Below are 26,148 nucleotides of genomic sequence, written 5' to 3' on the forward strand. Positions count from 1 at the left end.
AACGTCAAAGAGCTACTTTGTTCATATATGAAGTACATAAAACGTTTTGTTCACATTGAGTTTGGTTTTGTGTTAACCGCAGTAAGGCAGTTTGATTCAGTACTTGTGTCTAGTCTTTTTGCCTGAGTTCCAGTGTGGATGAGGACCTTCTAGGCTTTTTTGATTTCCTGTATTTGTAGGCAATTAGGATGGTGGCCACCAAGAGGACCAGACCAATGACCAATAGGATCCACTGGCCAGCTGTGGCAGATGAACTGTTCACACTTAATCCCAGGAAGTCCACTTTATTAGCATTTGTTTCTTCTGTAGGGTCTGGAAGACAAAAAAAAGAGCAGCCATATTAACATTTATCGAACCAAGCAAATCTCTGAGATCATAGAGCTCTTTTTCTAAGAAGATTGGACTGAAAGGCAGGCTACATATGCATGTTTGTGGACTATGGGAGGAAACTGGAGTACCTGGAGAAAACCATGCAATCATGAGGAGAACATTCAAACACATAAAGACCGCAGGCACATACTGGGGATTGAACCCACAACCTTGCTGTGAGACAACAATGCTAACACTGCGCTGCAAGTTCAAAACAGGTAGATGTTTTTGTAGTTGCACGTTTTGCTTGGTTGTAGAGCTGGAAAGAAAAGGTACATTTTAAATTCTAAGTTGTGGGTTACTATGGTTAGAGTAAGAGTTCAGATGTTTTTGAAGTTGGGGTTTCTGAAACAGGACTAAGAAAACAATATCTTACCATTTGTAATAAACTTTTAGAACTGCTTCAGTTTAGAAGAAAAAAAATGATAATCAAACCAGAATAATGAGCTAACAGCTAATCTGAGCAACGTCAAGAACAAAGTGAACGACTATCACCTTAAAACACCACTGGAGGAATGGGACTCTTGTATTTTTGTGTCTTATTACGAAGAGACTTTAAGGGCACATTCTGCATTCAACAGAGCTTATTCACAGAAGGAACAAACCACAAGACATCTGTGGAGCTTTCAGCTCTCAAAAGGAGTTTATCCGTAATAAAATCAAAGCACTGGCGTCAATTTACAGAAACCAGATTACAAGAACTCATTGAAGCTAGAAATCTAATGTCAGGGTAAAACAAATACACTCTCTGTTAATCAAAATGATGTGATCTCTTCCTCCGTCACTGCAAAACAATGATTTTCAATACTTGTCTTTTTAAAACAAATACTACTTTATAAATCTCCACATCCCCATGAAATCAACATTACACGGTTATTTACATGATTCGTCTATGTACAAGTGAAAATAGCGTCAGTAGCAGCTGGCTGTAGCACCTTGGGTGCAACCTGAGGACACTTCCTGGTAGAGATTTGTTAAATTGGTGTTGGCTGTGCTCAGACTAGTCGTTACCTAAACAGTTCAAGATCATTTCTACCAGTTTAAGACTGGAAAATTGCTTAAGCAGAGAAAGTATAGTTCATTTTGCTAAATTATCAGAAAAGTCACTTGTACAGAAACTCAGATACAGTATACGCACAGGCATTAAATGTTGATATTCTCCCCTACTGTACAAAAAAGCAACAATTGATTCATTTCTGACACTTTTATCCTCTTCAGAAAGTTATCACTGACAAAATTCAGTCTGGATGCGCTGATTTTGTGCAATTTTTTTTAACATCTATTTGCTAAAAATATTTTGCTTGACTCATAGACACAAAGACCTGAAGAGCTAGTGATCATAAGACCATAAGATCATAAGCTCATAAGCGTCTGTACATGTCAAACACCACACCCTTCAAAAACTTTTTTCAACACCTTTGTTTTCCCTATTAAAAAAACAAATCTACCAACAGATGGTGCTTTTTGACCGTCTCTGTCAGACTAACAAATCTGCACCTCAAGATGATTAACATCTTCTCTCATGCAAAAACTGCAGCTACCGGTAAAATTTACAAAACATCTGAACTCTTATTGTTCATTCATTCCTGTTCCCATGTTTTGCTCTTTGACCTTTAACTCTGGAGCTCTCTTTACCCCAGTATCACTTTCTATCGCTCCGTTCAAGAATTTCAACAGTCTAATTTTCATGCATCCTTTCAGCAGGAGCTCATCAGTAAAACAAGAAGAGTGGATGATTGATTTCACCAGGAAAACCAGAAAAATCTGGGATAAAGTTCAACAACATTTTTCTTTAAACGTGTAAAAAATTCATTTTATGCAAACGTCTTGCAAATGCATGTGCATTTCTGTGGTTGCAATGAAGCGAGTGAGTGCATGTTGGACATACGTACTTGTTTGGTTCAACATGTAAGGTTTCCAGTCATACTCAGGCCATCCACGAATATCATTGTTCTTGCTGTTCTCTGCCTCCAGCCAGTCAATGAGGGGTTTGAAATACTGCATGAGGGGCTGGGCACTCATTTTGGACTGACCAGTGATCATGGTCATGGCTTCAGGCCAAGGCTTGCTGTTACCGAGCTTCATCACATCGCTGCAAACAGACATACAAGTCGAGTTTGGGGGAGATAAAGATATATTGTGCAGTTTAGTAAATGCATTTATATCTTTAAATGCATGTTTTCAACAGCTAAATGAGAATTATGTGCATACTAACCTCAGCAGTTTCCCAGCTGCCTGAGATTTGTAGATATCACATGTGTGTAGAGGCCCAACATGGTTAGCAGCATCACAAAGAGCCTTGTGGAACTGAAACTGGATGACAAAGCTAACAAAATACCTAAAAATAATAAAACACAAATTAATGCAAAAATAATCAGACACTGTTACAACAAGGTTTCTAAATAAATCTTGAACTGTGCCACAGTATCAGCTGTCCAAAATGTTCCCTTTTGTCATTTTATCTACCTTATAAATTTTGAACAGAATAATAACTAGGTTTATCTATGGATTGCTTTGGCACCCTCAATAATTATTTAAAGCCATGTGATAGATAAGAACACAACATGCTCCTCATCACATGTATCTTATCTGCTCCTTAGCTTGGTTCGTCTTATTTGTTTTGTAAAGTTTTGTAGCTTTACCTGACATAGGGCACGTTTGCGGGGATGTGGAACTTTGCACCTGGGTCAAAGTCGTCCTCAGTGCGAGATACAGGAGGACACAGTCCCTGGTACTTCAGTCTGTAATAGACAACCTAGTGGATTAATAAATCACTGTAAATGTAATCAATCATTTACACATTATGCTCAACACTGGGCCTTACATCAGGTTCCACCATTCTTTATTGTATTCTGTTGATGGGATGCGTCCATCAAAAACCTTCCACCTCCACTGATCCATGAGGTAGCCAAAAGGCAGGAAAGCAATCTTGTCGAGTGCCATGCTCATCAGAAAGTTGATGTCACTTTCTACATGAGGGCCAGAAATTAGAACAATCCTGAGTAAATGTCTGTTAGAGTGCTAACTTTTTATATAACTATGTGTCTCTTACTCACCATGGTTGTTCTCTACTTTGTCCAAGAGGCCTATGCTCTGCAGATGTTTGGGTGTGGATACTGACAGGGCCAAAACATCTCCAATGGCCTCATGGAAGCCAGGGTTGGCTCCATCACGGAAGGACACGGGCTGGTTTTTGTACTGCAAGAAGTACTGAACATGACCCATCTCATGGTGCACCGTGATCAGGTCATCCATGGTCACAACTGTGCACTGTTTTATCCTGGAATCACAAGCAACGGCAAAATTACATTTATTTCTAGAGAAAAATATTTAAAGAAAACATCATCATGACAATATTTTATAGTATTGAACAATCAGTTAAAAGTAATACATAACAAGAATTCAAATGCAAATGATTAACCATTATCTCAAGTGTCGTTTGTTAAATCTGTTAAATGTTTTGAGATCTTAAGATTCAAGAATTATGTCTCAAGATGTGGCTTACAATCTGTTGGTAACAGCCAACACATTGCAGCACACCAAAAGACTTTAAAAACATGTCAGGACAACATTTTTTTGCACATGAATGCACATAGCCTCCTTTGTAAAATTGATATGTTGAGGATTCACATGTTGTTTTCAAACAGGAAGTCGGTACCAGCAGTCCTTCCTTCTATCTTATCTACAAATGGTGTTCCTATTGTTTGTCGACTCGTGCAAATACTTGGGGATCTTAGTCGATGCACATCTCTTTTATACCCCAGGTTGAAAACTTGGTAAAAAAATTGAAAGTAAAATTGGGTTTCTTTTTCAGAAATAAATCTTGTCTAACTCTGAATGCTAGGAAACACCTTGTAACTGCTACTTTCCTACCATCCATTGGCTATGGTGACATTATTTACATGAATGCTCCTGCAAGCACCCTGCAGATGTTGGATGCTGTCTATCACTGTGTGCTAAGATTCGTAAATGGATGAAACTACTGTACTCATCACTGCACTCTGTATTCATTGGTCAACTGGTCATCAATAACTTCACACAGACCCTCACACTGGTACATTTTCATCTTTAAATCTCTCATTGGTCCGCTGCCTTCATATATCTCCTCCTACATGTCACTTCATCAGTGCAGCTACAGCTTGCACTCTCAAGACATCATTACCTGCAGTGTCCCCTCAGTGTGGACTAAATTTGGCCAAAGGGCCTTCTCATACTCTGCTCTGTAACCTGTAACACCTTGCAAAAGATCTGAAGCTCTCGACTTTGACCTTTCTAAAAGGATTTTAAACAACTTTTAAGTTCAATGCAAAAATCAATGCAGACCTGTTCCTGTTTTTAGTATTTTACACTGTTTTATAATGTAGCGTGTTTTTTCATTTTGTTTTATATCACTTCTTTTTCTTACTTTTCATTTTATATGCTTTTATATGACTGTTTATTATTGTGTGTACCTCATCTGTGGTTTTTGTTTAAAACAGGTCTCTTGTAAATGAGTCCTTGTGACTCACTGAGACTAACCTGTAACCATAAAGCCATAACTATAAAGGTTGAATGAAAAGCTACTGGAGGCCCAAAAAGTGCAATAAAGTTAAACCTGAAGTCTTTTCGATTGTAGAAGTCCCATGCAGAAGCGTGGCAAACCACCTTCCGTCCATCACTTGGCTTCTCCAGCATGGATTTGTCCCAAAATTCTTTGGGCATTGGCAGCAGACCCAGAGAGGTGAAAAATCTATCAGACTCCTGAAACATCCTGGAAGCATTCCAGCCCTGAAAGAAAGGTTGCAGTTATTCTGACAGTTTTGCAAAATGTTTAATCTTTTCTTTTCTTTTTTTTTTTTTTTGGAGGAACCAACAGCACCTTTACAAATATTGACAAGATATGGAGTAATCAAATGAAGTTTCATGAAAAATGGGGTATAACAGCCTTGTATTTTGAGCACACTTTACTGTACAGTATGTGAGTTATAGATGACCTGAAGTAACTTCAGAGTCCAGGTGTCACAAAACCAACTTGATCTTTAAACTTTAAAACTGCAAAATGACTAGGAGAACAGTGTAACTTCTGTGTGTGTATTTGTGTGTGTCCTTGTGTTCTTATGTGTGCAGCAGTGAATTTATGATGCTTTCGATGTTTCATGCATTCATTCACCTGAGCCACCATAGCAGGTGTAGCATCAACCTGTGTGGCATCTGGGTAGGGCATGACTAGATCCATTATCCCAGACCAGGTCTGAGCCCACATGTTACCTGAAAGAACATAGATAAACTTTAATACTTCATATTTCTGCATCGAGCAAGTCAGAGCACGCATTCACCCTTGGCCATGACAGCATTTGACCAAGTAGGATTAGCCACAATAGCCAGTTTAGTCTTTAACCATGTGCATCTGTCAAACATAATCTCACACTCGGTGCCTCTGAATGAAAATGTAATCCAAAGGCATCTGCAACCTCAGTGATGAGGAATTCTCCCATGTCAAAGGAAAGTTTGGATATCATATAAAATGGCTGCACAGGAATTTTTCTGATCAGCCCGAAATTATCACAGTATGAATATGGCAACGTAAAAACAATATTTTCCATTCAAAAAGCTCCAAACATACCCAGCAGATGAGCAGGAATTGGTCCCTTTAGGTTGATGTATTTGGATCCATACTCTTTGTACAGAGCCCTTCGAACATATGCATGAACGTTCAGGTAGAGCGGCTCTAGCTCCTTCCACAGAGTCTCCAGGTCCTGCTCAAAGGTGGGAGTTTCATACAGAGACCGCCAAAAAGCCCCATTGTCAGAATGACCTATAGAGAGTAACAGCTCTTTTAATGGATGTATTTGAATGTGGCTCACAGTCATTCTAAATTCTTGATCAGGTCAGGGCTTCAAAGATTGTCCTACACAACCAGGTACAGGTATGTAAAAAAAAAAAAAATCTGTAAATTCTTTCAATTTTACCCAGTTAACCCAAATAGCATCACTTTACAACAAAAGTCATTTCAGGGCACTGTAAAATAACAGTCACACAATATACATAAAATGCCAGACAGTAAAATGTATCCAAGGAAACCAACAGATTAAACTGAATCTTTACTTTGTCACAATCTCCGATCCTGAACAGCACAACGGTGGAAGTGTACAGGAGAAACTTCCTTTTAACAGGAAGAAACCTCCAGCAGAACTAGGCTCAGGATGGGTGACCATCTGCCTAGACCGGTGTTCTATAATGAACGTGGAAATTAAAACCAGAGCCTCAAAGTTCTTGTTAAAGAATAATATTAGGGACACACACCATGATCTTCAGCAGATTGTCGTGGCTTCATTTTCAAATAACAAATGGAAGCGGAGATACTTTTTTAAATTTTGTTTTGTCAATGACCAAGACTAAATATATTCAGTCATCCTTGCACATGCCTTACAACCAAGGGAGTACCTTGCCAAAACCTTTAATACCTGGACCTCACACGTGAACCAGATCTCGGAAGGAGGCTTGTTGGCAAGCACCTGGGTCTTTGCCCATAAACTCAGACTCAGCACAGCCCAAACAAGCAACATGGCTCCACCCTCCAATTTAATGAACAATAGTCAGAGCAATAGGAGGAGGCCTTTGTGGGTCAATCCTAAATTGCTCAAATTTGCTTTAGGGACATGAAAAGGACCAGTGATGCATTTTTTTTTTTGTTGTTGTAAAAATCCAAAAAATTGTTTATGCTGTGAACTGGCTCTAAAAACAGAACTTAAAATTTTGAGTTTTTGTAAATCTAAAATCTAGTTTTCAGACCTTTTTCTAAGCAGATATGATTTGGGGGAATTATTATTCTGTTCTATTATACTATTATTCTGTTCAGGATTTTATACCTGGATTATTGAGCAAGAACTTTGTTATTTTGAACCACTTTAGACATGACTGTCTTAAAAGAGTTGATGAGGGAGAGGGCAAGCCTCGGAGGAGAGGGCGTGCCCCAGAGGCCATCTTATCACCAGCAAACTGCTTTTTCCCCCACTCTGGAGTATGCTGTTTGTGGAGAATCAGTTTTGTTTGGTGGTTCTTCAGATTGAAAAAGTGCATTGGATGACGGCCAAAACGTCTCAGCACAAAAAAGAAGCCTTCCAGATGACCTGACTGAACATTGTTGGATTATTCTGTTGTGTTTGATACACAGAGAAGGGAAATTATTCAAAAGTTATACATATGATCCTTCATAGATGAAGGATGAAACATCTCAGCAAAAACCGCCCGGATGACCTGACTGAATGTTGGATTTTTACCTGGATTACTGAGCATGAACTTTGGTGTTATACATATTATCTTTACATATTGCAAAGTCAAAATGCCTGCTGTGGATGTGTTTGGGTTTAAGTCATAAAGGAACAGAGTACAAGATGATTTTACTTTTGAAAACACATAAGCTTACATTTGTCAGTCCTGTACTATAACAGGAAATAATTAACAGCTTCCTGTCCTCTGGCTAGAACTAATCTTTACCATTTATCTGGCAGAGACATTGGGGCAGTTGTTAGTGCAGATGTAAAATTAGGTCCATATGTCTTACCATTGAGTGTGGCAGCTTTGTTGGCCATTTCAACATATTTCTTATAATCCTGACGGATTACTTTGCCAGCAGCATCTCTCCATCCTTTCCAGGCAAACAACAGTTCATCATAATCTCTGGACTCTGCCATGATCCTCTGCAGATCTGAGACACAGAAGGTTTTATATTAAAAATAATGGCTGTTGAACACAAGGTTTAATCACATTTTTCTAATGAAGTAGTTAAAAAACAACTTGAATTGCTGTGCTCATAAAAATTACAGTAATTAAAATCACAACAGATCATCTGCCATCGAACAAGCTTGCACTTTATATCCATGTTGACATACCTGGATCCAGTGGATGGCATGTCTTATTGGGCCTGCAAACCTCAGCTACACTGTATTTTGTCTCCATGTTGGACAGAAGTGTGTTGTACTGCAAAATACACACGGAAATTTACATTTGGTCTAAAAGGAGAACACTTTTTGATTCAATTCAGAGACAGTTATTTTCTTGTTGTTTTTGTATGTGTAAGAAAGTAGCCGTGCGAGTAAGATAAGTGAAAACCTGTTTCATCACATCCTGAACCTGAGCAGACTTGTGTTGGTTTATGTGACATCAGCTTTTGAAGTTCTGTGTTTGTTCAATAAATAGTTTTCCCTTCTTTGCAACGCTCTAATATGACAAATTCTTATCAACATAATTCACCCCAAGGTGTGAAAATTGCAAAAATTAAAATCCCATATTTTCGCTTACAATGAGAGATTGTATGCAAGTGGAATGATCTCAATTGAAAACCCAAAAGGAACAGTGTACTTACTGCTGTATTTACACATTTAGATTTCAGGTTTTATTTCTGGAAACAATATTAAAGTTTTAATCAAGTTTTATAAACACAGTTTGACCCTTTCAGTTTTGATCAAATGTCCTTTTGTAGGTTTTTTCCTTCATTCATTCAACCTTTATTTAAACAGATAAATCACATTGAGCCTCGAAGACTCATTTACAAGTGAGACCTGTTTGGACAGACAAAAAAACAGTGGTCACAATTTTGATCTTGATTAGACATTTTCATCAAGCTCAAATGTGTGATTTAAAATGACTAAATAATAAAAAATAAAAGGTTTAAAAAAAAGCTCTCAATTGTTTTAAGGACCTACATCTAGTCTGCTTTATTTTCATTTCACAACCAGTTTGTGTTTATTGTTATTATTCAACCTTTATTTATACAAGTTAATCCCATTGAGCCTTGGGGACTCATTTACAAGAGAGACCTGAATGAGATTGGTTATGTTGTACATATAGCTGCACGCCATAGTTGTCACTATTCATGCCTGTTGGTTAGATTTTCTATCACTGTGCACTGCTTGGTGTCTTTGGATCCTTTTCTTTTCTTCTGTCTGCATGTGTGTGTTTTAGGTTGTCTTGGCTGCATGTGGGTTTAAGGTTGTCTTCACTGATCAAACCAGTTTGTCTTCACTGCAACACCCACAGCTCTGATTACCTTTCAATTAGCTGCTCCTGTCTCTGCACCCTTTACAAGTCAGACTCTCACACAGGGTGATTGCAAGATAGTCGAAAAAAGTTTACTACCTGTAGTTATTCTGCACTCTTGATACCTTGTACCTGTATTTCATAGTTTATCATAGTGTTTACCCAGTTTAGTCACTTACCTGTCTCCTTGCTCCTGTCCCATTCCCTGGTTTGTATCCTTACCTCTATGGTTTGCTCTCCCAGCATCCTGACTCATCGCCCGCCTGACTTCGCCTCCTGCTCGACCCCCTGGACTAATGCCTCACTGAAAACGGTAACGACCCTCGCCTGTATGACAACATCCTCTACTCTTACCTGTTGGTCCTGTCGCCCATCTGCTTCCCGTTTTCGGACTCCCACTTGTTGGACAAGCGTCTTCGTCTCATGGACTCACTGGCTCACCGCTGCGGCCGGCTGCCTTCCCTCACCGGAACCAGCCTCTCCTGCAGCTGCTCAGTGGTGCTGGAACGACATCAGTCTCTGGACCCCCCTTCAACCAACGAGACGGTTAGTGGTCACTTCTCTTTGACTGTTACACTTGCCCCTGTCAACAGCTTGACCACTGACCATTCTCTTCCTGTCAACAGACTCATTCCAGCCCAGATGCCCAGAGCTCGACACCAGAACCAGTTTTGACCCAGTTCCACTAAAGCGGGTCCTCACAATAAACTTGGTTTAACTTGCTTATTTGTTGTGATTTTAGACCAGCCCCTTTTTAGGGGGGGGGGGGGGGTTGTTACAGAACTATCTGGCCATCATGGACCACTCACCTTCTGCTGACTGGTGCTCTGGTGTCGAGGGTGCAATTGTTCAATTGACCCAGAGAAATGGTTCTCCTCCCTACCATGGGTAGAACATGCTATAAACTCACTCCCCTCCTCTGCTACTGGACTTTTTCCTTTCTATGTTGTTTTTGTTTTCCAACCCCCTGTAATTTCTGCCCAGGAACGAGAGGCTGTTGTCCCCTCAGCTCATTTGGTGGCCCTCAGGTGCCAGAGGGTTTGGAATAGAGCCAGACGGGCCTTTCTGAAAACTACTGCGGTCTACATTAACAAAGCTTTATATAGTCAAGCTTGAAGATGTAATTTTGAGCACAAAAGCCTCCATCTTGCTAACTTCTAAAGATTTAAGCCTTTCCCTGTCAAGAGTAGTTTTGGTCATCCTGGCTGTAAAGATGCTCCAATCCTTTGAACAGATCCTGAAATTAGCAGTTTTGAGTATAGTCCTGAATGTTGAGCCTTCAGATAGCTGCATTTGTTTTGATTTCAGAATATCTTGCACACATGCAAGAAAAAAATCTGGTTTCAGTAACCTTTACATTATTTATCCAACAAGAGCCTATGCAAACATGTTTACACTCATGGCATTGAGAAAAACACAAGACACTGATTTTCTTATAGTATCTGAATTTCAGATATTTCTGCATACAGTGAACCTTTAGAGTGAAATGTTTTCAGAGTGAAATGCTTGGCAATCTGAAATCCATTTATATTATTATTCACCTCTTCCAGTTCTGCTGAGGGCAGTGCAGCCCTCTCAATGTCACTGAGACTTTCAATGATGCGTTTGATAGACAGATCCTGGAAGTCAGTGGTATCATACTTCCGAGCCTTCAGTCCATATTCTAGGGTGTGCTTCGACATCTCCAGGTTCTTCTTAAGCTAGAGGAGAACAATGCATATTTTGAGTTTTAAGAAAACTGCTGCACTGGTTAATAATTTAAGAGCATTCATGTTAGATTGACATGCAAATTGCATTGTTAGAGTATGCACACCAGGATTAATGAGTCAATAATTGATTGACTGTTAATTGATTTTGCATTTGGATGCAATATTCAAATGTAGACCACATGAAGTGACTGATGAGGTATTTTATGAAACTTTGAGAACCGTACTCACCATGACTTCTTTATTAGCGTCTGTGATGTCAGTGTTGTACGTCCAGGAGGCTTCAGTGTACGCGTTCCACACAACTTCAGCTGTGCTGTTATACTCTTGCAGAAGTTGCTTTGCATCAAGCTCATTTGTATTCTTGTCTGAAAGAGAACTTCAGTGAGTAAAATAAAAAAGAAAAGCCATGACTACAAGTGTGCTTTATTTAATTATTACCAATATCTTGAGGGTAGCCCTCAGGAATTGGTGGAACCCAACCAAATTCAGGCCATCCCAGAGTTTCATTCACATTTTGTTTCTCCAGCCACTTAGTTACAGGTTCAAAGTATTTCATCAATGAGCTGGCACTCATCTCCCTGGTGCCTATAGCATCTTCAAGCACATCAGGCCAAGGTCTGGAAGAGCCAGCCTGAAGAACTTTCCTTGGGGAGGAGATAATACTTTTAACCCATCATTCATGCTGTGTATTAAACAGAAATTCATTTTGCTGACTTACTTTAGAATGGCTCCTGCTTCTGCAGATTGGTAGATGTCACATGTGTGCAGGGGACCTGTGTGTTTGGCAGCCTGGCACAGTTTCTCATGAAACTGGAATTGCAGAATGAAACTGACAAAATACCTGCATGGGGAGGTGGGGGTGGGGGGTGTAGACGGATGTCAATGTTTTGTTGTCTTGACTGCTTTTATTTTAGTGGGAAGAAATCAGCTAGTGTAACTTAAACACTTCCTTGTTCTCTGCAGCAGGTTTCCTCCCATTGTATGGTGATTGTGTAGTTTAAAATAAACATTTAGGCATACTTCTCAGATCATCCTTGTAGCATATGCACTGTACATTTCAGGCATGCATACAATGTACAACGTGTGTGCAAGGTAGAACACATGTCTGTAAAGCCATGACACTTGTGGCACATAAAGCACAAACTTGTAAAATTAAGGATAACAATCTGTTTCATGTTTGTGAACGATTCTGTTGACTTTTGTTTCAGTCATCATAGGACAGTACCTGATGTATGGGGTGTTCCCAGGGATATGATATTTTGCACCAGGATCAAAATGCTCCTCTGTACGTCTAGTTGGTGGACAAATCCCTTGGTATTTTGTTCTATTTAAAACATTAGAATGTAATTTTAAGAACATATGTGTCAGCCCTGTACCTAATTAAAGTACATTCTGTTTGCATATTGTTCTACCTGAGGTACCACCATTCAGAGTTGTAATTCTCTGGAGCGGTGCTTCCACTGAACACACTCCATCTCCAGAGGTCAATGAGGTAGCCAAAAGGAAGGAAGGCTATCTTCTCCAGAGCCATCTTCAATAAGTAGTTAAGATCAGTTTCTAGAAGAAAAAAAAACACATTAATAAAACTGGAATGTTGAAGCCCATGTTGCCAGTTCATCCACATTCATTTAACTGAGGTATTTGGAAATACAGGTATTACCAGCATCAGATGCTGCAGACTCCAGCAGATTGATTTTGTGCAGATGGTTTGGTGTGGAAACTGAAAGACTCATAACATCACCAATAGCTTCATGGAAACCAGGGTTGGCTCCACTACGGAAGCCCACCGGCTGGTCCTTGTACTGCAGGTAATACTGGATGTGTCCCATTTCATGATGAACAGTGGCAAGCTGTTCCATCGTCACTGTGGTGCACTGTTTAATCCTGAAGAACATCAAACATTAACACACCATCATTTGAGTCATAACTAGAAACGATAAGGGGATTTACCTGAAGTCTTTGCGGTTTTTAAAATCCCAAGCAGATGCATGACACACAACCTCTCGGTCATTAGGCTTAACAAGCATCGATTCTTCCCAGAACTCTGTGGGCATCTCTGCTAAACCCAAAGATGTGAAGAACTCTTCAGCCACACGGAACATGTGAGTGGCATTGTAGCCCTGAGAAAGACCATTTGGTAAAAGTCAGATCATCTAAACACCACACCCAGCACCACTTCAGTAGCATGAACAAGTCTTGTCACACTCACTTGTTTGACCATTTCATTCGTCACATCCAGGTTGGGTTTCTCAGGAAATGGTATCATCATATCATAAATGTTATTCCAAGTCTGGGCCCACATATTTCCTGAGTGAGAGGATGGAAACATGATTGTATGGTCATTCTGACTTACCATGCAAGACTAAAGGAAATGCATTCATGCATTCACTGATTTGTATCATGACTTCTTGCTCCCATTGTTCTTGAAATGTTTATGAAGAGTGTGTTTGCAAATACTTTTAAATACATTATTTGAAATAGAAAATTTTTACAATGCCTAAAATTCAAGTCAAACTTGTTTCAAAGAATTAAGAAGCACAAACCAACCAACTAAAAAAAAAAAAGGCATCTTACCCAACAGGTGGGCAGGGATTGGTCCTTTTAGATTGATATACTTGGGACCATAGAAGTTGTAGAGCTGGCGGCGCACAAAGGCGTGCAGGTTCAGGTAGAGTGGCTCAATGGTCCTGTAGAGTTTCTCTATATCCTGCTCAAAAGTTTCAGTTTCATACCAAGAGCGCCAATATGCTCCAGTGTCTTCAAATCCTAGAGAGAAATGTTTTCCATTCAGTTGTCTCCATCATTCTTTTGCCATTTATTCTGAAACTTTAGAATATTGAATGCAATACTTCAGAATGAAAATGTCAGGTGGTATTTCTTACCATCAGCTCGTGCAGCTTTGTTGCTGAGCTCCACAAATCTTGGGTAATACTGTTTCATAGGCACACCTGATTCATTGTGCCAGCCTTCCCAAGCAAACAGCAACTGCTTGTAGCTTCTGGAGCTAGCCATGATTTCTGTGAGATCTGCAAGAAAATACATTAATCAGTCAAAGATAAAAACAAAAATAACCTAAGGAATAAGCATCAATAATAGTTTAAAATAAAACTGGGTTTCACAATAAAGAAGGTAAACTGTAAAAACAGACAAAGTTGAAATGTATTTCTAGAAGTAAATCTCAGTTTTCATGTCTGGAGGACATCAAAGCCTGGATGGCTGTGAACTTCTTAAAGTTAAATGAGGAAAATACTGAGGTGATGGTCTTTGAAGCTCTACTGAGCCTCCCAATGTAGATGTTGGTTCTTTGGCCAACTATTACAAACCTAAGGGTCAAAGTCGATGCTGGACTAAAGTTATAAAACCACATCAGAGCAGTTCTTAAATCTAGTTTTTTCTTTTCATTTGCGGCAGATGGCTAAAGTAAAGCTGATTCTTTCTCAGTGGCATTTCGAAACAGTAGTTCACACTTTGTGACCACTCAGCTGGATTACTGTAATGCACTACACAGGAATCAGTGACTCATGTATCTCTCAGCTTCAGAGGGTACAGAATGCTGATGTAGGGCTTTTAACTGGCACATGAAAGTTTCACCACATTTCCCCTGTTTTATCCTCCTTGTACTGGCTGCCCATACATTTTAGGATTAATTTAAAAACTATTTTATTTGCTTTAAAAGCTCTAAATGGACTTGCCCCACCCTATATGTCTGAGTTGCTACATTCATACACACCCTCTCGATCCCACAGGTCATGTGATCAGCTGCTCCTGAGTGTGCCGAAGACAAAGCGTAAACTCGGAGGAGACCGTGCTTTTGCTCTGGCAGCTCCTAAATTATGGAACAACTTTCCCTTGAATATCAGACCCTGTCTGTTTTTAAATCCCTTCTTAAAACCCATCTCTTCTCCCTGGCCTTTGACACCATCTGAAATGTAGACTTTTAATAATTTTAATCACTTTTTATTATCTGATTGTATGATTGTTTTATTATGTGTACTGTACAGCACTTGGTCCTATAGGTGTTTAAAGTGCTCTGTAAATAAAGCTGGCATGGTATGGTATGTTATGGTATGGTATGGTAAATCAATCAAAAAAACTCATCTGATTGTTTAACTGTTTCCTTTAGTATTGTTTCCATAATCGGGGTGGGTGGAGAGTGGGGGTAATTGTGGTTGTCCCTGACCAGTAAGGAGCTCATTTGGTTTACAAGCATTTTTAGCAGAGGCGATTGTTTACCTTGTGTCGACAGGAGTTTCTCATAAATTCATTCAGCAGTTGTAGCTCCAAACACAAAAGTCTATTGTTCCCAATGAAGTCCCGTAGCACTAGAAGCCACCATGTTGTTTATTTTGTGTTCTGCACAGAACGCTTGGAATACATCCAGAACACTTCCTATAGAGCCCCTTAAGAAATTATGTCCATCCTGTTCCTGACGAGAACCGATAACATCTAAACCACTTAGAGCTGTTATGATTCCAGGACACCCCCCACCCCACCACCCCCACAGTGTTTCCTGTTCCTCAACACTACTAAATTAGCATTGCACTTTTAAAGCATTCTTAGATCTTGCGCTTTAAAAAGCATTTTTATTCAAAGCCCTGTACTCACCAGGATCCAGGCTCCAGCTGATGTTTGGCTCAGGGTGTACCTTAGCTGTAGAATAAATACTGTCCAGGGTGCTGAGGATGGTGTTGAACTACAAATAAGGACAAACATTTGATGTTTTAAGAGGCCAGCAGAGTCTCACTTTGACAAACTTGTGATTACAGACAACCAAACCTCTTCTCTTTCAGCCTGTGGGAGGTTGGCAGCACCCAGCACCTTAATGTCTCTCATCAGCTTTTTGTCTTTAGGGTTTGGAAGAGAGTCCAGAAATGTTTCAGAAAAGACCTCCTTGGCCTTGAATCCCCAGGCTTCAGTAAATGCTTGTTCTTCAAGGGCTGCTTTGACCTAAGACAAGGAAAAAGAAATGTGATTATGGCTGTTCTTCATTTAGATCAGTTTGAGTAAAAATTAGTCTGTACAATAGTTTTTTTTTTTTTTATTATTAACTGGATGAGTCAGTTTGATTTGTGCTTGTAAAAAAACAGATTGCCTGAATCGTCTTAAAAAAATTCCTTTAAATACAGAGTTAACCACTCTCTTCCTATTGTCCCAAAAAGGACCAGCTTAGTCAGACCACCTGCAATTCCTCAACTCTCAAGCAATGAAGTTTCTCTATAATTTATGCTCCAGCTTTCATTACTTACAGTAATTTAAGAATTTCCATAGACATTTATTTGTAAATTGGCCCAATAGTTGAGATTATTAAGAAATGAAAGTGAAAGTATTACATACTGCATTATACAAACTCAGGTAGAAATGCTTTACGCAAAAGGTGGAACTCAAGCCAAGTACCGTAGATACCGGTCCTCCACTTAGTTTTACAACTTGCCTATTATTGGGCAAGGTGTAAAGGCATGCATCTGTATAGTTATTACCCAACCTGCATCATTGAGCCTTTGACAGTCTTGTCTAAAGACAGTTACAATTGTGATTGTTTCTTTCGATGCATAATTTAGAGAATCGTGAACACTCCCAACCAAGAAGTTGCATTGGTCAGTGATATTTTCCCTTTCTCTTTACAAAATGTTCAGGTGTTGGTTTTCTTGTGCAAAAAGTTGGAAGAACTATTATTAAAGCCGAAAGCAAAATGCAATCATTGAGTATGAAAATTACAAAAAGATCACTAATTAACTCTTGCTCTGCATGTGCAATTTTTCCACAGTTAATAAATTATGCTGAGACAAATTCAGAATCTGTATTGCAGAAATGTTGCAGCAACATGCAACTCAAGTGGGCCTTAGAATTAATTGCTGGGAGTATTTATGGTAGGTTTTATAAATCTGATAGCAGTCTCCTAAACTGTCAGAGTAAGGAGATTTTACACAATCAGGCTCCCCAACTCACTCCAACCTTGGCTCCTTTAACAATTCATCATGGCATTTTTCAGCCACAAACTAGAATTCATGACTTTTCTAACTATTAAAGCTAGAAAAGTTGCACCTTATGTTTCTGATCAATGAAGCATTAGTATGAAAACAGAAGGATAAATGTTAGAAAAAGCTTGTCACTATGGTGCACATGCTCATAGCCTCAGCGCATCTGAAGAGCTTTTCTTTAAAGCACTCTGAGAGGTCATGGTGTCCTCATATAAATGACTAGAGCTTGAAGAATTGAATCAAGGCTCAGTACATGTGCCAAAGATAATCCATTTTTGTTTTCCATTTGTAAAGCATTCATACACTTATGTTTCTGCCAAGAATAAATTATAGTGTAGCTTCATGTTAAAAGTACAATAAGCAAGCAGTTTTTAAATAAATTGGTATTTGGACAGATCAGTACAATTTATTAAAGAGCAGTGAATTGTTGGTCACATGCTCCATAGTCTGACAGAACAGAAGCTTCTCACTGAAATGTCCCTTTATCTGCCACAGCAAACGTCCCCACAACAGAATGCAAATGTCCAGATGACCCGACTGAAAAATGTTGGATTGTATACCTGGATTATTGAGCATGAACTTTGCTTTTTTCAACCAGTTTGACAAGACTGTCAACAAGGAAGAGGGCCGGCAATGGAGGAGGGGGCGTACCAAAGAGACCATCTTATCACAAGCAGAACTGGTTTGTTCCACTTTGGAGTAAGCTGTTGGGGGAAGAATCAGTTTTGTTGTGCGTTTCCTTGACTGATGAAGCCTTCCGGACTGAAGGCGAAACGTTTCAGCACAACAAAAAAAAAAGAAACTGTCCAGATGACCTGACTGAAAAATGTTGGATTGTATACCTGGATTATTGAGCATGGACTTTGTTGTAGAATGCAAATAAGAATAATATTAACAAAAATAAAGGTGACTGTTGAATTAAAACTTAAACTCAAACATTTGTGCTGTTCCATTCAGTTCATCAATACCACTTTCCAGCTTACCTACAACGTCCAACCATACAGATCACCCATTTAGAGAAAAATAAATAAATAAAGATAAGGACACACTTTTGCGGAACTCTTCACCACATCAAGGTATTCCTGCTACACATTTACCATTTCTCCATTAGCACCTCCTCTACTCCATTATAGACTGCCCAAGTGTCAAGGTTTTTATTTATTTAATTTAACCTTTATTTTTAAAGCTAGTCTCACTGAGTCATGTGGACTCATTTTCAAAAGAGACCTGTTTTAAACAGACAACATATAGAGTACAAACAACAATATAAAACAATTTTTAAAAAGTGTTGCAAAAGACTGTTACTGTTAGCAGCATGGTCCTGTTAGCAGGGTGGTTCTCGTGTCGGTGTGGTTCTGTTAGCAACGTGGAGCTGTTATGGTCCTGTTAGCAGAGTGGTTTTGTTGGCAGTGTGGTTCTGGTAGCAGCGTGGTCCTGTTAGCAGCATGATCCTGTTAGCAGAGTGATTCTCTTAGCGATGTGGTTCTGGCAGCACCATGGTCCTGTTAGCAGCATGATCCTGTTAGCAGTGTGGTTCTGTTAGCAAGGTGGTGCTGTTAGCAACATGGTCCAGATTGCAGAGTGATTCTATTAGCGGTATGGTTCTGTCAGCAGTATGGTCCTGTTAGCAGCATGGTTCTGTTAGCAGTTGGTCCTGTTAGCAGCATGATAATAATAACGACTGCGGCAACGAGTGATAAGTGCCTTCCAGAACCAGGTCCAGCAGACACAGAACATTCTAAGTTCCCTGCAGAACTGAACTGTTCCGTAGAGTTCTTTCCACGCATGTCGATGGAGGATAGATGAGACAGCCACCTAACAGGCCGGACGGAGCCTGAGCCTGAGGTGGGAAAGGGGCCAGAGAGTTTGGTTCTGGTGGAACTAACAGAGCTGCAGGTACGGCCAGCACCAGGTGATGAGTGGGTTTGCCCAATACCTTTTGCCGGTCAAATCCTGAACAAGGCCCAGAATAAGTACCCAGAAAATCGATTAGCGATTTTGGCTCTTAAATGGGCAGTTTATGATAAATTCCATCATTGGCTGAAGGGATCAATTTTCACTGCTTGGAAAGACAACAACCCTCTTGTACACATCCATACCACACCTAAAATTGATGCCTGCAAGCAGTGCTGAGTTGCAAAGTTGGCTGCCTACAAGTTTGACATAAAATAGATCCCAGAGCCTCAAATTGTTGTTGATGTCTTCAGTAGAGAGCTTTTGCATTGAAATGGATTGGCAAGTGACTGATCAGTGAGTCACATAATCATTTTTTGAAGGAGTCGGAGGGTTTGTCTGAAGACAATCTGCAGGAGGCCTTTAAATGGCCAAGCATCCACCAGTATTTTGAAAGAGCTATACAAAGTGGCTGGATCAGGTATGGTGCTGGTACAATTTAGCTGGTGTCCTGTTGTTTCCTGCTCTATTGAAATGTCATTCAGGATGGGAGGAGGTGGTGAAGACTAGGTCCACAGCTCTGTTTAATCACATCCAGAGTGTCATGGCCAAGGGTGGTCAGGATGTCTTGACCTCTATGTCTAAACAGGACCTCATAGACAAATGAAAGATGTTGACCCGGCAAGAGTGGTTCTTTATGTTGAACTCCAACACAGACCACATCAGAGAGAGGACAAACAAGTATGTTTGTGTTTTACGATTTCTAGGCAGTGGGACAAGGTGATGCTTAAGGATGGCATCCTCTTTCATGTCTCTAAAGATCCATGCACTAGGAAAATTAAATGCCAGTACATTATTTCAATGTCAATAAGAGAGAATGTGATGTGTGAGTGCCATAATGACGTGGACCACCAGGGTCAGTACAGGATCATCTCTCTAGCGGAGCAGCGGTTCTATTGGAGTTCCATGTAGCATGATGTAAGAGACTATGTGGAGTGTTGTACAAAGTGTGTAATGGGTAAAACACCAGAGCCAGATGGTTGTGCATTATTATATAGCATCAGAATCACAGCTCCAATGGAGGTAATGTGCATAGACCTTTGTACAGCTGAAGATTCCAGTAACTGATGTTGTTTTAGTTGCGACTTTCCCAGGTTGGCTCATGCTTTTGAATATTCTGATAAAACTTCTAAAGAGGTGTCTCTGAAGATGTGAGGTAACATTTTCTTCTATTATAGCTTGCGGATTCACTTTGACCACGGTACCAAATTCTAGATTGTATTAACAGCAGCACTTCTTCAAATGTCAGGTGTTAAGTCCCACGTCATGGCCTATCATCCTACGGGGAATGGATGATCAGAACGGTTCAACTGGATGTTGAGAAATATGATCAGGATTTTGCTACCCAGGACAAAATGGGCCTGACCTCAAATGTTGCACACTCTTACATCATACCTCATGAGACTACTGGGTTCCATCCTTTCTACCTCATGTTTGGACAAGTTCCCAATCCTCACCTACCTGCTGGTGTACTATTTAAGTCTACTCTGGGAAATGACACTGTATTCACTGGTTAACTGGACATCATTAACTTCACGCAGACTCTCTCACTGGTATATTTTCATCTTTAAATCACTTCTTGGTCTGTTGCCTTCATACATCTCCTCCTACATGTCTCTGCGTGAGTGCAGCTACGGAGTGCGCTCTCAGGACATTATTACCTGCAGTGTTCCCTCAATGAGGACTGAACTAGGAAAAAGGACCTTCTCCTACTCTGCTCCTGTTTCCTGGAATATCTTACAAAAAGATTTGAAGCTCTCGACCTTGACCTCTCTAAGTGTCTTTAAGAATCTGTTGGACACCTGGCAGGGACCAATGCAGACATGTTCCTGTTGTTAGTTTTCTACATTTGTCTTGGAATCTAGCTGTTTTTTGTTTTGTTACCTTTTCCTTTTAGCCATCCTATTTGTTAAAAAAAAACAAACAAACAAAAAAAAACTGTAGTATGCTTTTTTTATAATTGTTTATTGTTGTTGCTGTTGTCCATTGTTGTCATCTTTCTTTGTTGAAATCAGGTCTCTCTTGTAAATGAGTCCTCGAGGCTCAATGGGATTTACCTGTATAAATAAAGGTTGATTGATTTCCCTTTATATGTTGAGGAACTAAGAAAAGTTCAATAAGCTACAGTGTTAGCAGAAGCACATGCAAGTGTAAAACAGTCATCAAGTTAACAATTACAACCGAAGAGTTAAGGAAGTGGAGATTGAAGATGGTGACTTAGTTTTCCTAGCAAAAAAAGAAGAGAGGGGATGCAGAAAATTGGCTGACCGATGGGGGCAGGTTGTTTATACTGTGGTCAAGAGTAACCCCCAAACTCATACAGTTGAAATCTGTGATCCCATCTCTGGCCTGTCAAAAGTTGTTCACTGTAACTTGCTGATGTGTGAACATCCTACCAGTCCTGTCTGACTCTGATAATTGTGTCTTCTTGATATCTTCCTGTTCTTCAGCAATGATAGGAGTGAGAAACTTTCTACAGAGACCATTGCAGAACTTGATTTTTCTGTGGTTGCTACTGCTCAACCTTATCACTGGATCTCTCACATTCCTTTGGAGGATGGAAATAATTCTACCAAGGTTACTGTATCCCCTGCATAATCATGTGTGATTGAGACAGGTTGTGATGATGAAGAGTACTCAGACTTACCTTCAGCTGGATTTGCATTGTTCACTTCATGCACAGAGGTGGATATGTCCAACTAGATGGTCCCAGTGACTTTAGAACCTGATGTTTGTAAAATTGAATGCCATCCAACAGGTGCTGCGTCTGCCAGAACCCATACTGGTTGGCTCATTAATCCTGTTAGTAGGCTTATTCTCCACCTTATATCTCTTATCCATATGCAACAGGTCCAAGAGAGAAATCCAGACATCCCTCTCCCCAGCAAAATGTTCCAACATGTCCTGGGGAACTCAAGGCTTTCTCATGCCAGAGAAGATACACATTCCCTCCAGCAAATTCTGGGTCTTCTCTAGGGCTTCCTACCAGTGGGACTTGCCTGGAAAGGAGGCGTCCACAAAGTATCCTAATCAGATGCCCCAACCACCTCAACAGACTCCTTTCAATGTGGAGAAGCAGCAGCTCTACTCCAATCTCCTCCCAATAACATAGCTCCTCACTTTATCTCTAAAGTTGAGCCTGGCCAACTTGCAAAGAAAGCTTATTTTGGCTGCTTGTATCCAGGATCTCATTCTTTCAGTCATGATCCAAGCCTCATAACCACAAGTGAGGGTGGGAGTGTAGACAGACCAGTAAATCGAGAGCTTTGGCTTTCAACTCAGTTCTTTCTTCACGATGGATGACTGAAAAACACCCTCATTATTGAGGACAAGGCCTTAATCCATCAATCTATCTTCCACTTCATCCTACCATCACTCGTGAACAAGGTGTCCAGAGACTTACTCCACCCGAGACAAAAAAGACTCCCCCCAGACCGGGATAAGGCTCTCCACCTGTTTCCTGTCAAGAATCATGGCCTCTGAGTTAGAGGAACTGACTCTCATTCTGGCTGCTTCACAGTCTACTGTGGACAACCCCAGTGCTATTTGGCACCATCTCTATTTCAGCCAGCTGAAGGCATGCTCCACAACCACCCCTGCTCGACTGACTTTGACTGAAGATTTGCTGCTCATTTGACAGTCCTCCTATGTTAGGAAATAGCTTGAGGAGCCAGTTTTTTTATATGTGCATATGTAGAGTCTCCCGGGATGTATTAGCTAACAGAGACCAGACCTATGTCCATGATATGCACTGAGAAAAGGTTTTTCCACCTGGCTAGCTCCTACAGTGTGGCCACTCTCAGTACCCGGGCATCATGGAAACTCCCTGTCAGTCCAGCAAAGACATTCCAAAACAAGCCCTTCCCATCAACCACAGAAATGAAATTTCAGCCTTTACAATTAAAAGTAGTCAGTGTGAAATTGTTGTGGTGCTATGATTTTTTTCATTTTCATTTACCCTTTATTTATACAGGTAGTCTCATTGAGCCACAATAACTCATTTTCAAGAGAGACCTGTTTAGGGAGCAGATGGGGGTTAAGGGCCTTGCTCATGGGCACAGAGTGGGGCGAATGAGGGTGGGGGCAGCTGTGGGTGCTTCACCTACCCCACCCACATTTTTGATGTTGTCGGTACCGGGGCTTGAACCGACGATCTTCCGATCACAGACCCATCTCCTCTAACCTCTGCGCCACCACATGATAGGTATGTGGGACTAATCAATAGCACCCACACACTGAGGAAGACCCCATAGGTTTAAAAAAAAAAATGCAGCCATCGCCTTGAATCTACCTTCATGAGGCAAATTGATCAGTTCTGGCACAACTAATGTCTGTGCTGCTGAACAAAAATCCTGCAAACACCTGCACACTGGTGCTCACTCCCAAAAGATGGCCAAATCGCCCATACTCAGAACGGGTGGCAAGCTTCCATAGAGCAATGGCCACACTCTTCTTTAATGGGATACAGCTCCAGAAACTGGTGTCTACGTGCATAACCAGGCATAATTTATTGCACTGACAGAACCATGTCTGTCTGGACATTGTAAATTTATTAATCCACTGTGCAGGTGTGAAGGCAGGACCAACATTGTCACACCACCAATTGGTACGGCTGAATATCCAGACAGATGGCCTTTGACAGTACAAGCTTAACAGCCATCTGGAAAATAAAAATGGGGTGTAGATATTGTTAGACTATATGTTGTTGAAATTATATGTTAAAAATGGTTGTGTATGCAACTTTTATGAGCCGATGCTGATAACAAGATAGCAATAGCTACTTTTAGCTTACCAGCTTGAGACGCCTTCTCCTTTCTTCTTCCACTTTGTCTTCAAACCACTGCTTGATATTGTACAATGCATACTGCCTTGTGCTCCTTCTCAGTTTTTTTCCCCGTACTACATACAGCTGTTGAAGCTACCTTCACAGCCATCACTGTCAGAGCAGTCAAATTTTCTGTCTCGTTTAGAATGAGCACAATGAAAAACACAACCTTGATGTTGTCCATGGCTGAGTGTTGCTGGAAAATTATATCATCAGAGCATCGGCCAGATCCCCAGCTCACTTTACATTGATGATCCCACCCACCGTTCTGCCTACGGAGTGAGGGACACGCTCCCAATGTAGACACACCTACACTTGGGTAGAACCAAATAGAAACTAAGTAATTAGAATGGTACTTAACAATCGAGAAGTGGCTTTAGAGTGTTGACTGTATCCCTGTTTTGCTGTATTGGAACAGGAGTTATATGTCAGACCACCACCAACTAGACTGTATTGTCTAGTAAGAAATGTTTAATATTTTCATGCTATTTTTAGAAGGTTTACGTTTGTTTTATTGTTGGTCAAACAATATTAGTTTGCATAGCAGTTTGGAATGTGGCAAGTGTTAAAAAGAGATTTAATACATGTGTTAGCATGTATTTAATGAAGTTGTGAGTATCTCCTAAGCCCCTTTAATGCATGATGTTCTCAGAGTAGTAGTTTGTAATGCCACAGCTTGTTGCCTGTGGGGTAGAAACTACATGTCACACCACCAACCATATTTTTTCCCACTGTAACAGAAGATGAAGGTCCTGCTAACAAATGGTATAGAACTGGGAAGAGTTCCTTAGTGAGTGAGTGAGAGAGTTCATCAGTTCACTGGTATCGAACTAGAAAACAAGGTTACGTCAGCATAAAATTTAGTGTTGGGACAGCTGTGCAGCTGGCCATTTTCTGCCAGCAAATATTTTCATAGTCGACTATAAAGACTTATTTGTGTGTGTAAAAGCAAAATTCACACCACGGGCACTAAAATTTTTTTCTTCTTCTTGCAGAAAGAGCAGTCTCAGGGAAGAAACTTAGCATGAAATTCTGGAGAGAGTTAACTAATGTTTCATTTCCAATTCATGCAGAGCTAAGCTCCACAGAAACATTTGCCCCTGAATGTATCTGTGGTGACAAACTGCCAGGATAGTCAGAGTGGGAATGAGGAGATTTAGTTCCTACCTGAAGCTTGGAGTTGTATTCTGTTATGTTAGTGTTGTAGTTCCAGCTGGCAGACACGCTGTAGAAGAACACCTCCTCAGCAGTGCTGTTGTAGTCACCGAGGAACCTGAGTGCATCAGAGGTGCTGTTTGTGTAGTCTCCTGGCTGCCAGCTCTCTGGCAGATCTTCACACAGCACCAAGACAGGCAGTAGCAGCAGCAGCAGGGACCTGACTAAGCTGCCCATGGTTCTCTCCAACTTCAGGCAAAGTGGAAAGAGGAAAAAAGTTACTGCAGTGCCTTCAAAAATCTCTAGTGAAAATCTTTGTCTCCTCCTGTGCGCCTTTTCCAGCCTGGCTGCTGGTGAAGTATGCAGAAACCAACAAGCACTTCTTTATAAGTGTCCCTTTAACCCAACCCACACTTCTATTTTTTTTAACTGCTTAAAAACGGATGTTGCTCCAACCAGTCAGTCAGCTCACAGAGGAGAGGCGGAGCAGTTCGGTGCAATCAGCTGCGCCAGGTGAGGTTGATTATTTCCATAAACGTCCAAAGGTAATGCACACTATCTCCACTCCATGAAGTCTGCCTAATAGCCGATGGTGTTCCTGCCAAGCAAGAGGCAGATCTGAACTAAATCTTCATGCCTGCATGCCCAGCGGAGTGAAGGCTTCTCAATAAGCAGCACAGCAGTGGAGTCTGGGAGGGACTCCACATATTTCACTCTGTTCCCTTTTTCAGCATGGAGACAGAAAAAGGAGGGAGGGGAAGTTTAAACACAGCAGGGATGAAAGAGAGGGGTAGAATAGAAAAAAAAACTGGAAGGAGGAGGAGATTACCTATAATCCAACATGTATTTATATGTTTTGTGTTTAAATATTCTAAATTCAGGCAGTACATCTTCTCTGCAGTCTTCACAATTAACACAGATCACAGCCTATCATTGGAAACTTGCATGAGGAGCTTCGACAATACAAGTTAGAGTATAACTGCAAATCAAGTATATAATATTTCTACAGATTATTATATTCTTGGGAAAATGTGTGAACTTTATTATAGAAGCCTATTTCCACCATTGGAAAACGTTTCAAACGAAAAAACAAAGTCATAAATATAATCCCTCCAGCTTCTGGATGGAAGGTGAAACGTTT

The 26,148-nt window shown here is 40.5% G+C and overlaps 1 protein-coding gene across 1 annotated transcript; it reads right to left on the reverse strand.

The window, feature by feature from the left end:
• Positions 1-54: 54 nt before the first annotated feature.
• ace (angiotensin I converting enzyme (peptidyl-dipeptidase A) 1) lies at positions 55-25,244 on the reverse strand. The gene is made up of 25 exons (XM_037691364.1): positions 25,020-25,244; positions 15,873-16,043; positions 15,702-15,789; positions 13,979-14,122; positions 13,671-13,862; positions 13,306-13,403; positions 13,047-13,216; positions 12,757-12,980; positions 12,509-12,653; positions 12,322-12,420; positions 11,815-11,937; positions 11,535-11,740; positions 11,325-11,461; positions 10,929-11,087; positions 8,241-8,328; positions 7,913-8,056; positions 5,972-6,163; positions 5,519-5,616; positions 4,964-5,136; positions 3,426-3,649; positions 3,194-3,338; positions 3,012-3,110; positions 2,585-2,707; positions 2,262-2,461; positions 55-312 (listed from the first exon to the last, which is right to left on the reverse strand). Exons 1-25 carry the CDS (start codon positions 25,242-25,244, stop codon positions 110-112), a joined length of 3,870 nt encoding a protein of 1,289 aa, XP_037547292.1. The 3' UTR covers positions 55-109.
• Between the last annotated feature and the right edge of the window lie 904 nt (positions 25,245-26,148).

The sequence above is a fragment of the Nematolebias whitei genome, chromosome 17 (assembly GCF_014905685.2).
Source record: "Nematolebias whitei isolate Nwh7 chromosome 17, NemWhi1, whole genome shotgun sequence".
NCBI classification, from domain to species: domain Eukaryota; kingdom Metazoa; phylum Chordata; class Actinopteri; order Cyprinodontiformes; family Rivulidae; genus Nematolebias; species Nematolebias whitei.

Excerpts from the sequence above, each read along its gene's own strand:
- ace (XM_037691364.1), bottom strand. The coding sequence starts at position 25,244 with ATGGGCAGCTTAGTCAGGTCCCTGCTGCTGCTGCTACTGCCTGTCTTG. Across the intron at positions 11,088-11,324 it reads ACGCTAATAAAGAAGTCATG|CTTAAGAAGAACCTGGAGAT; the intron begins GTGAGTACGGTT and ends GTTCTCCTCTAG. Across the intron at positions 8,329-10,928 it reads CCTCAGCAGAACTGGAAGAG|TACAACACACTTCTGTCCAA; the intron begins GTGAATAATAAT and ends TGTATTTTGCAG.